At 42.0% G+C, this 11,797-nt stretch overlaps 1 protein-coding gene across 1 annotated transcript in view; it reads right to left on the bottom strand.

The window, feature by feature from the left end:
- Nucleotides 1-395, bottom strand: part of Fam181b (family with sequence similarity 181, member B) — a 1,792-nt gene extending 1,397 nt beyond the window's left edge. The window contains exon 1 of the mRNA XM_005380435.1: nt 4-395. Coding sequence (XP_005380492.1) covers nt 4-319 — 316 coding nt within the window. The 5' untranslated portion in view covers nt 320-395. The remainder of the gene's footprint in view (nt 1-3) is intronic.
- Nucleotides 396-11,797: the final 11,402 nt, after the last annotated feature.

Raw genomic sequence — 11,797 nt, 5'->3', positions numbered from 1 at the left:
GGCCGCTGCAGCGCTTGATCTGCTTCTGCAGGTACTTGCGGTGGTTCACCTTGCGCTTGGACTTGCCGGGCTTGTCCAGCGCCAGCTTGATGTTGCTGGACGCCGAGTCGATGAAGCTGAGGAGGTCGCGGGTGGCCTCGCGCACGTCCCCGCCCTCGGCTCCGGGCAGCAGCGCTCCCGCCGGCGCCCCGCTCTCATCGTCCTCGAAACAGCAGCCCTTGTCCAGGGCTCCGAAGGCGCCGCCCAGCCCGTCCGGGGAGCCCCCGAAGCCGAAGGGCACGAAGGGGTGCGTGCTGAGGAGCGCCGCCTGCACGGCCATCGGCGCGGCTCCCGGGCGGCCCCCGGCCGGCTCCCGCCCCGGCGTGGCGCTGCCTCCGCGCTCCGGCCCGGCTCGCCGCTCGGCCTCCCGGGGGAGCTCATTAGATCTTGTAAGCCAGGGGCGGAGGGCGGGCGCGCAGCGCGACCGCCCCGGTGGCGGAGGGGAGGGGCTTAGCCGGCCCGGTGGGGCGGGGGTGAGGGGGTGCGGCCGCTTTTCTAATTTTCTGCGCTTTTTGAGGCTTTAACCCCTTCCTTTCCCTTTGCCCTGGGGCGTTTCTTTGGACTAGATTCAGCCGCCGTGTGCGAGGGGGAGGCTCAGTCCTCAAGCTGGGTTCACCTCCTGCGCAACCGCATCCTGGCGCCTGAGACAGGTCTGAGGCGGAGAGGGCAGCGATCCAGAGACTCGGGTTTGGGTTCCAGCTCTGCTAACAAGAATCGCCATCAGCTTCCGAGGGTTTGCCTGTGTCTGGCACTGCCTCTACATTATCTCATTTAATCTTTGAACTGCGGCCCTGGGAATCACCTGTTAATATCACCATTTAGAAAAGAAGGAAGCTGCCTCAGAGAAGTTCAAGGCTGCATCCAATCCAGTCTGAATACAAAGCCAGCCTCTGGCAGAATATAACAGCTCGCCCTCTCTCTTTGCTCCTAGGGGAAGGAAACCATGTTTCTCTGGCTCTAGTCCTGGCCCTAAGGTTCCAATTTGAGTTCCCCCAGAACTCCCAAGTCCAGTTGTCTTTCTCCTACCCCTTAGTTGTTAGAAGTGACAACTAGTTTACAGGAAATTGAAGCCACCACCTGGCCCACCTTTTGTTAGTACAAAGGCAGAAAGAAACAAGGGAGAAAGGAATCACTCTCATTAAGGCAGCTTTGGTGTGAGAGAAAGCCAGCGTGTATATAAATCTCTCAGCATATTAGGATAGAAGACGAATTGGAACCTCTCCGTGGTCTATCATTTAAGCGGCCTTCCAAAATGTCTGATGCATTTGGAAGATCAACTTGAAGTTCGCTTTGACCCACTTTCACTTGGTGAAAATGAACAATATATTAGACCTGGAAGCAGTGTATTAGACCATGATTCACAAAGGATTTGGGTTCTGGCCTTAGTCTCGCTGCTCAATATCCCTGTGACCTGGGTTGAAATCCATGCTCTGCTGAGTACGTGGCTTCAGACGAGACAGCCAAACACGCTTTGTTTGGCTTCCTCATCTTAAGTGTAAGTAAGATGGCCCAGCTCACAGGGCGCGGTGCCATTTAAAAGAAACTCCTGAGAAGATCCTTAACTGTTGGCGGGCTGTTCCATAACCTGGATGAGTCTCACGCTAACCTGTCCGAAGCACAAAAAGCTGGCGGTTTTTCCTTACACATTTCTCTGTCACAAGGTTCATGAAGATTAAATGAGATCACGTGTGGGAAACACTGTGAATGACAAGATGTTCTCTAAATTCTTACGGGATAGGTTAGATGAAAAGTCCAAGCGGAGGCGGTACAGACCCTTCCTTTCTAAAGTCTTGTCTTTAAAACCTATTTTTCAGCTGTGGCAGAAATGCTTTTAAGCATTACAACCTTACCAAAGAAGAAAAGCTTAATGTGAAAGACAAAGTAGCCACTCCTCAAGGCTATATAGCTGAACAGAGTTTTTACTTTTTTATTCAGGTTGGCTCAGGTATCTTGTCCCTTTCATTTGAGTTCAAAGATGCCGGAGTTCAGGCTGGGACACCCAGCGTCTTGGCCAATGCCCAGGACTCTACATTTGACATCTTACATTTGAAAAATCTCTTAAACCCCTGAGAGTTACCTAAATCCTGACATAGTCATATTCCAAATAAATAGAATATGAACAGATCTCCATGTGAAAGGCTTTCTTTTCTTGCAGACAGTTGGAGTACTGTACCACAGTTGACCTGAAGTTAGATGAGGTCAAATTCCAATTCTAGTCCTGCCTATGGTTAGGTAAGTGTCTTTACATAAAGCAGTTCATCTTCCTAAGTCATCTGAAAATTGGGATTTTCAGATTAGTCATCTGAAAAATGGGAATGGGAGTAACTGACCTCAGGGTTTTTGTGAGAATTACATAACAGGCATATGCTACTTGCAAATCTTACTCTCTTCCATGTGCCCAGTGGAAGTCATCTCATCTCCTCACCATTGTTTGGTGATGGTGTATATCAAAGCACCTACTAAGCACAAAATAACATCTCAACAAATGTCCATGATCTTGATCATTTTGACCCCAGCCATTCCTTGCCAGCACAGCACACTATGAAATCAGCATCATTTCTCCTTTTGCCACAACAAAGTGGGTGCCTATTTTCAAGTGCAAGAGAGCATCTATATTTGCGGGACTTCTAAGTCCACATAGTAGAGTGGAGGGAGCGCTGAAACCATAGCCAGGAACTGAGAGTTGGAGTTTAATCCTGTCTTCACTGTCTGGCTGACAGCAGAAAACTTACTCTGTGAGCTTTGCTACTCCCACCTATGCAGAGCGAATAATGAGAGCCTATTTGAGAGAAAGTCAGTAAAATGACTGAAATGAAAAGTGCTTTGTCATCTACAAACCTTGACATACAAAAAGAACATATTGATGACTCAGCCTGATTCACCGTTGATCCTTGTACACAAATATCCATGCATTCACTCATTCATCAGAACTCAACAGAAAGTTACTGATACCCACCATGTGCTTAGCACTGTGCTTGTACTGGGGATGCAGAGAAAACAAGCTCTGATTCCCACCCCTTCTGGTGGAAAGGAAGCCATGCCAACAGGCCTTTGTAATATAATGTGAAGCATGTCTCAGTAGAAATAAATTAAATATACCATTATTGATGCAAATATGTCAACACTGCTCAAAGGAGTGAAGGCCTTTACAGGTAGCATTTGATTTACGACTGCAATGGTCTGCCTTGTAGGCCCCCAGAGGGAGGGCCTCCAGCGCTCAGGGAGCCACGGGCGGGGAGCACCGGTCTTCCTACCAGCAGCTCGCTCCCTGCCTCGTAGGCTCGCGGAGGGAGGGGCCACTGCTCAGTTGAGAACTATCACGACACAGAGAAACAATGACACAATTGGCCCACCATGCACTGGCTGCAATTGCCCACCTATGGACATGTGTGAATCATTCAAACATGGAAAAACCCCTGGGAATACATGCCATACAATGGGCCACTCTTGCTCCTGCCATTGAGAATCAGAAAGGTCTAGAGTCAGCAGAGGAGCAGCTGCTGAACAAGGACTCGGAGAACGTGAGAATGCAGACTAAGCCCACGGAGTCAGAGGTCCAGTGGACTGGGGTCACGAGAGCCGCTCGGAAGCTGTAAACCAGGAGGACCCTGCACAATACCTGCAGAGACTCCCTGGAAGCCATTCTTCCCCTGACAGTGCAGGCTGTGGTGGAGCCCCGGAGAAGTCTGCAACAGGATTCCTGCTGCCTGTGCTGACAGTTGGGGAGAGGACACTAACTGGTTGTGGGGTCCCAATGCGATGGGAGGCTGGAGAGAAAATGCTACAAAAAATGGCTTTGGCCCCAGACGGCTCACTTGATTTTTGACAACCCTTAGGCTGTAACTATTTGTTAGATCCTTCTTGCATATCTCTGTCTTCCTGAGAAACCACTTCTAAGATACCAACATGTATTACAGCAGTCATTGATATTTTCCTACTAATCTATCCATAACTCTGTAATGTTTGTATTGTTCCTATCCTATTTCATAAATGGATGCATGTTTATTATTATGTGTTTCCTACAACAACCATTGAGAATAGTTAATGATTAGTCAGTAGGTCACTCATGTATAGTTCTATTTATTTTCTTTTGAAGATACCTAAGTAGAGTACAACAACTATTGATAATTTCCTACCTCTTTTGTCTGTAACTCACTATTATTTGTCTATTTGTTTTCCTGAGAAACTATCTTGCAGATAACAATATGTAAAACAATAACCATTCCTACCACTTTATCTGTAATTTGGTAAGCCCTCCCCATTATTGTTATCCTTCTTTTACTCTTTAAAATAAAAAAAAAAAAGACTTGAAATGGTATTTTGAGTGTGTCAAGCAAATAAGCAATGTGTCTCTCAAACAAAGGCATGGGTAAATGAAAGCAACTGTGTAGGCAATAATGCAACAAGAAGTAGCTTATACTTGAAATAATTCTACACCTCAGAACAAATACATCCTTAGAGCTTCCACTATCCAACTCACTTGTGCACATATCCTCCACCTTGTGGTCTCAGTTGCTTTTTTGCATTGATCTTCTTCCCTGTGGGATAGAGTCCGATCTGTGATGTAATTGGTTTCAGTAAAGTCAGTGGCCAGCTCCGGCGAGGCCTGTCAGCCCCTCCTCTTGCACCCTGAGTGAGCACATTCACTTGAGTGGCTTTGACATCAATACATTTCACTTCCTATAGAGTGGAGGGACCTGACTGCAGCTTGCACTGGAGACTTTGCAGGACTCCAAGCTAGAGCTCTTTCCTCCAGTGATGGCTAATGCTGAGCAAGTGGGATTAGTCTCCTTGGGAACCAAGCCTCCCAGGGGCTCAAGGGCTGAACTCGCCCCAAACCATTTGGGAGAATTGAGATTTCATATTGTTCTTTTACACTTGGATTTCAGAACATTATTTAGACAAAAGCCCACCTGAGAGCTGCCTCCTTTTTTGTGGGTAAATATAGCAGCAGGATCAAAAGCTGACTTACTTATTTTGTTTTCCTCTTTAACTTTAATCATATTCCCTGCAGGACAATCTTAGTCCTCAGAGATGTCAGGAATGCACATTCCTAATGAAAGAAATAATTATGCGTCTTTTTTCTCTCTTCCTAAACCAATTTCCTGTCACTCACTAGCTTTGAAATCTCAAAAAAGCAAATTAATTCCTCACACAATTTATATTTATAGTATCACTATCATCACAATACAGTGTTACCTTACTAATTGTACACACCCCCCAAAATGTGTCTTTTACTTTTCCCCCCTCATCTTTTATCCCTGCCAACTTCATTCTACCAGCAATATATAATTTTCAACTTAAAATATTAGATGTTATCCTGGACATCTGTAGTTACCTGACAAACTTAGTGACTCAAAACATCCATCTTATGGCATCTAACAATATTATAGGTCAGTATTTAAGCAGAGCAATCTAAGTGAAACTTCTGGCCCTTGTAACATTGCCAATGTCTGGCCTAGAGGATCCAAAATGGAATCATTTACATGACGACATCTGTGCTTACACTGCTGAGCTCTCCAGCATGCTTATCTAAAACTCTCAAACTTCTTACATGGAGTCTCAGGAACCCTAGACGCTGGCACAAGAAGCTAATAGGGCACCTGCCCTGCTGCTTAATGTCCAGCCCTAGAGTGCACACAAGGGCCCGCTCACCAAATTTATTAGTCAAGCAAGTCACTAAACCCAGCTCATACTTAAGGAGAAAGACATTAGAACCCACACTTTCATGCAAGAAATATCAGAGAATTTATTTGGTATGTCTCTTAAATATTTTTAAATCTGCAATCACCACCACCCCTCATTTTGTTTACTCCACAATTTGTTGAAGAAACTAAGTCATGATTTTGTGGACTTTGCCACATTCTGTATTTGTGATTGATTGCACCCATCTCCTTAATGTTACTGAACATGTTTCTGTGGTCCCTGTGTTTCCTATAAGTGAGAGGTAAATATAGAGTTTGATCCAATTTGTGTTCTTTATTTCTCTTTCTATATTATACAGCATGTTTAATACTTTTAGAATAACAATATCACACCCTTACTAACAATATAGTTACTACAATTAGATTTTATTGTTTCCTCATCTTCCCCCCATTCTTTGGTTCACCAAACATTTCTGAACACTCTTCCCACACTTAAAATCATCTGTTTGCTTATGCCACCAAGTCAATGAATAGGTTCATTTGTTTATCTTTGCATTTTATTTTTTAGAATACTTTCTAGATCTTTATGTGGTGCATGTCTATAACTCTTCATGAGGCTGATGCAGGAGGATCACTGTGAGTTTGAGGCCAGCCTGGGCTACAAAGTGAGTTCAAAGCCACCTTAAACTACATAGCAAGACCTTGTCTCTAAAGTAAAATACTTTGTATTTAACTCTTTCATAACTGAAAATTTAAATGGTTTATAGTTCAGAACTATACCACAAAGCATATGCAGAGAGGGCTCACTCATCAGAGGTACCCTTCACCCTGTTTTTGCCCACATTCCTATGGGTAACTGTTTCATTTCATTTGGGTGCAGGCTTATAATTTGTGTCTTGGTGACTTTCTCAAAACTGTGACACAATAACCGACACCCACAACTTATAAGAGGAGAGCTTAATTTTGCCTCACTATTTTTAAAGGAGTCGGTCCATAGTTGGCTGACTTCAAGGCAGGAAGAGCTTGGATAGAAGAGTCTTTCAGAGGAAGGTGCTCACATCATGGTGACTAGAAAGCAGAGAGAAGGGAGGGGCAGGGAGACAGATACACCATTCTAGGTCATACATGCAATGCAAGGTCCCGGATCTGAGCAGCACACTCAGTCTGAACTCACTGAAGAATGAATTCACTGCTAGGCATCCTCCCTTCCTGTTCTAATCACTTTCCAAGAGCCCCACCTCTGAACATATGAGACTCAGGAGCATTTTATATCTAAACTATAACGTTCCACCTTGGACCGCCACAGGACTCAGGTCCACCTCATCATAGAAAGTGCATTTAGTCCTTCTCTTAGAGCTGCACAGTCAACAGTTTCAGCAGTGCTGAAAAGTCCCTATCCAACATCTCCTCTGAGGTTGAAGGAAAGGTCATAGCTGTGAGCCCCTGTAAAAATCAAAAAGAAAATTAAATGTGTCTGACATACAAGAGCACAGGGTAAACATTCCCACTCCAAAAGGGAGAAATTGGAACACAGGAAAGAATAGGACCAAAGCAAGATTGAAACCCCACAGGGCAAACATTTAATCTTCTGGTTCCATGCCCAGCACCCAGGGCAAGCTGTGGTGAGATGTGAAATCCAAGAGGCCTGGGCATCCCTGTCACTATGGCAGACAGTCCCAGCCCGCATGGTCTCTCCCTTGAGTGGGTGCTCCTCACAGCCTTTGACTTTTCTCAGATGGTCCGTGTACCTGACTTCAACTTCCTAGAGTCTCTACTGTTCTTTGGCTTTGCTCATACAGCTTCATGCACACCCTTCTAAAGACATAGTGTCTGGCATACCAGGACTTTTTAAATCTGGGAGAAAAGCTCCCTGGTCCCACAACTTTTGAATTTTGCACGTCTTGAAACTGCTCAAAGGGAAGGAACAACTGGGATGAGGGAAAGGAGAAAAGAAAGAAAGAAGGAAGAGAAAAATATATATGTATGTACAAGGATAGCTGGAATAATTGTACTGCTGATTTCTATTAGTTTATTAAAAGAAACTGTTAATGCTTAATTTTTCTTTATTTTTTGACCAATATTGCATGCATACATCTGGTAATATGAACAACTAATTTGAAGACAACAATTTGCAATATAATAACCATTGTTGAATTTCTATCATCTTGTTTAGTGAAATTGTATATCATTTCTAATGTTTTTATTATTTTTTATTCTCTTTTAAAAATTAAATAAATGAATTAATAACAGGCACAGTGTGGATGATTGCCAAGGTCTGTTGTCATCTCATGCAGTAGGCAGGCCCCCATGGATCATGGCTGCTAGGCCCTCTGAGTGCTTAGCTGAACTCTGGGAAATTCTTTTCTAATTGGCCTTGAGTGAGCTAGGCTCCCTGGGCTTCTCTTCTCAAAGCAAAGTCCTTCATTTGCACCTTTGCCCTCAAAGCATCTTTCCTATTGTCCTGATTCAAAATGCTTAGCTTCGTTTCAGTGCTAATCTTTTCAGCATCCAAGCCCCCTGTGCCGTCAACTTTATAAGCATTTCTTTTAGGTTGAAACTACAAACTTTTTACATCATTTAATTCTATAATTTATTCATGATTCTTGTTGTTGATCTTGTTAAAAGCAGCAAGCACTATCCATGCCACAGACTGAACATTGCTGCATTGAAATTTTCTCTGCTAGATTAGTCTGCCATCCTTAATCTCAGCTTCATGAACAGTCTCAGAACATAGAGAAAATGTAGAAAAATTTTTTACCAGAGGAAAACAGACAGGTCCTTGAGTCCAATGGCCAACGGGAGACCTTGTTCCCAGCTAAAACCTCCTGAGCCTGGTTTTTACTATTCACATTCCTGTCAACATCTGTGTCTTCTGAACTCAAACCAGAATCTCCCATAATGCTCAGATTACAGCATTCTAGGCCCTTGCTAGCTGGCAACTCCACGACTTTCCAATTTCCTCCTTCAGACAAATTCCAAAGGTTCCAAAACCACACTATCAGGTGCATCCACAGCAATGACTGCCCACCAAAACCTGGTACCAAAATTCATCTTAATCACTTCCTTATCACTGAGACGCAACACCAACACCCACAACTTAAAAAGAGGACAAGTTTATTTTGGTTTATAGTTTTCTGAGAATTCTGTCCATTGTAGACTGGCCCCAAAAGGATAAGGTAGAAGGTCTGGCAGAGGAAATTGACATGTGTCCTGGTAGCCAGGAAGAAGAGAAAGAAGGGTGGAGGGAGGGAGGGAGACATACTCTTCCAAGTCACACCCCAGGGACCTGCCTCTCACCAGGTCCCCCTCCTAATAGCACCCTCAGCTGCTGAACTCACTGATGGAGGAGCACACTGATGAGTAGAGCAGCCCCATGATCCAGTCACCTTCCCAAACCCACCCCTGAGCATATCACATTCTGGGGAGACATCTTAGACCTAAAACTATAACAATTTGTTAGATAAATCATATTTTATTATTATATGTACAATACCTTTATATTAGTGGATGTTTGCATTGTATATTGAATAAATTTATTGTGAGTAGTTAGTCCATGTGCATGGCATACCTTAATTCTTTTTTTTATGCATTTCCCCTCCCCAACCCCTTTAGACATCTCTTTGTCCCCCTCTTATTTACCAAAGATCTATTCTAATTTCCTATTGTCTGTGTTTTATTTTGCTCTTTGATTTATTTATGCTTTGGGTTTCTCATATAAGAAAGTGTATGACACTTCATGTCTGGTTTATTTCACTTAACATTAGGGACTCAAGGTGCATCCATTTTCCTGCAATTAACTCAAATTTATCATTCTTTATAGCAGAATAGTACTCTATTGTGCATAAATAGCATATTTTCTTTGTATATTTATCTGTTGTTGATGGACACATAAGCTGCTTCCATGATTTAACTATTATGAGTTGCTGCTGTAAGCATAGCTATGCATGTTTCACTGTTATATGGTATATTTAACTCTTTCAGCAAGATACCTAGAAGAGGAATAGCTGGGTCAAATGGAGTTTCTACTTTAAGTTTTTTGAGAAATATCCATACTAACTTCCATAGTGGCTGTACTAGTCTACACTCCCATTAACAGTGTAGGAAGATTCTTTTTTCCCCACAGCCTCATTAGCCATTTATTATTGATTTCTTAATGACTGCCATTCATTGTGGAGTATACGGAATCTCATTGTCATTTTAATTTACATTTTACTAATGACCAGTGATTGAACATTTTTTCACATACTTACTTTTGTAATGTTTGTACTTCTTCTAACAAGCCACTTGTACTTCTGAGAAATGTCTATATATTTCAGTTGCTCGTTTTTTCATTGGTTCTTTTTTTTAAGGGTCTAATTTTGGTTTTAGTTCTTTTATATTCTAGACATTAATATTCTGTCCAAGGTGTAGCTGTCAAAAACTTTTTCCCATTCTGTAGGTTGTCTCTTTACTCTGTTGGTTTTTTCCTTTGCAATGCAGAAGTTTTTTTTAATTTGATATAATCCCATTTACTGAAGTTTTTATGTTATTTCTGGTTCAGTTGGGGTTCTGTTCATAAATTTTGTCTTCCTTTAGGTTAAGTGTTTCTGATCTAACATTTGGTTTTTTGATCCATTTTGATTTTAGTTTGATGCATGGTGAGAGATGTGGATCTAAATTCAATCTTCTGCATATGGATAGTCATTTTTGCTAGCACCATTTGTAAAACAAGCTATCTTACCTCTAGTGTATGTTTTTGGCCCCTTTGTCAAAGATCAAGTGTCTGAGGTTGTCTGGGGTTGCCTTTTCATTCATTCTCTATTGTGTTCCATTGGTCTTCATGTCTGTTTTTGTGCTAGTACCATACTATTTTTATCACTATAGCTTTGTAATATAGCTTGAAATCTAGGATCATGATACTGTCCTCTTTGCCCTTGTTGCCTAGGATTGCTTTTGCTCTTCTGGTTCCATATACATTTTTTGTAGTTTTCACCAGTTATGTGAAGAATGTTAATATTTTGATTTGGATTGCATTAAATGTGTATATCAATTTGGGGAGAATGGCCATTTTGATGATGTTTGTTCTACCTTTCAAGGAACGGAGGATGCCCTTCCATTTTTCTGATGTCCTCTTCAATTTCATTTTACAGAGTACTGTAGCTTTTATTATATTTTATCTACAGTAAATTTGTCATTCATCTTTTGAAATATTGTAGTCAAATCTTCCAATTTTTTATTTGTTTCTTGCATCTCTATATTGGACAGTTTGTATGTTAATTGCACTTTTTTTTTTTTTGCATTATGTCCTCTCTGAGCTCAAGGAGTTTCTTTATTTCTGCAATCCTTTCACACATCCTGGCTATTTATCTTCTTTTTCTTTCCTCTCAATCAAGGCCCCTTGGATCTGCTTTGGGGGAATTGGGAGTCTTTGGGGGCATTTTGCTGCCCTGCTTTTAAAAAAAAAAAAATTTTGAGAGTTGAGATCAAAAAGAGAGAAAATGGTTTATTGTTGATATGAAGACATATTTGGCTATGTTCTATTTTATAGTGATGTGTTTGACCTTGGTTTATTTGTCCAGAAATATTATCTACCCCTTCAGGCTACTCAAATCAATTAGTTGGTCCCCATCATTGTGTCATAGGGAAAGAATTTCTACTGGTTTTAATGGTACCAACAGAGCTAAGCATATAGCAATCATAAGCATTAGTATTTTCTTTTAGTAACTTCACTCTCTTTGTCATTACCCCTAAGGACTATATTGTAATGCTATCTGTAGTTTGTCTGTAATTGGGTGTGGGTGGCAAAGAAGAGAAAGGAAAAAATGAAGGGGGTACATCAATGAGAAGAGAGGAAGGTAACAGAAATGTCAATAGGTAAAAAAAAAATGGGGAGTAGGACTCTGCTGAAGTTATTTTACAGCTGGGGGAAAGGACTAGTGTTAAAGAGCTTTGAGAGATATTTGTTTAGGCAGGAGGATTTGCAGATGGAGTAAAAGTGTATTTAGAGATTGAGGATGGCTGTGAGATTGTTGTCACCTGTTAATAAGTTTGTAGGTAATTTCATTTGGACTCTCTAAACCCAATTTTATTAAGGATTACCCTGCCTGTCTTAGTTACTTTTATCCTTGCTGGGA

The sequence above is a fragment of the Chinchilla lanigera genome, unplaced genomic scaffold (assembly GCF_000276665.1).
Source record: "Chinchilla lanigera isolate Chin_1 unplaced genomic scaffold, ChiLan1.0 scaffold00013, whole genome shotgun sequence".
Classification (NCBI taxonomy): Eukaryota; Metazoa; Chordata; class Mammalia; order Rodentia; family Chinchillidae; genus Chinchilla; species Chinchilla lanigera.
Note: the sequence above shows the minus strand (reverse complement) of the source record. Positions and strands in the feature narration are given on the sequence as shown.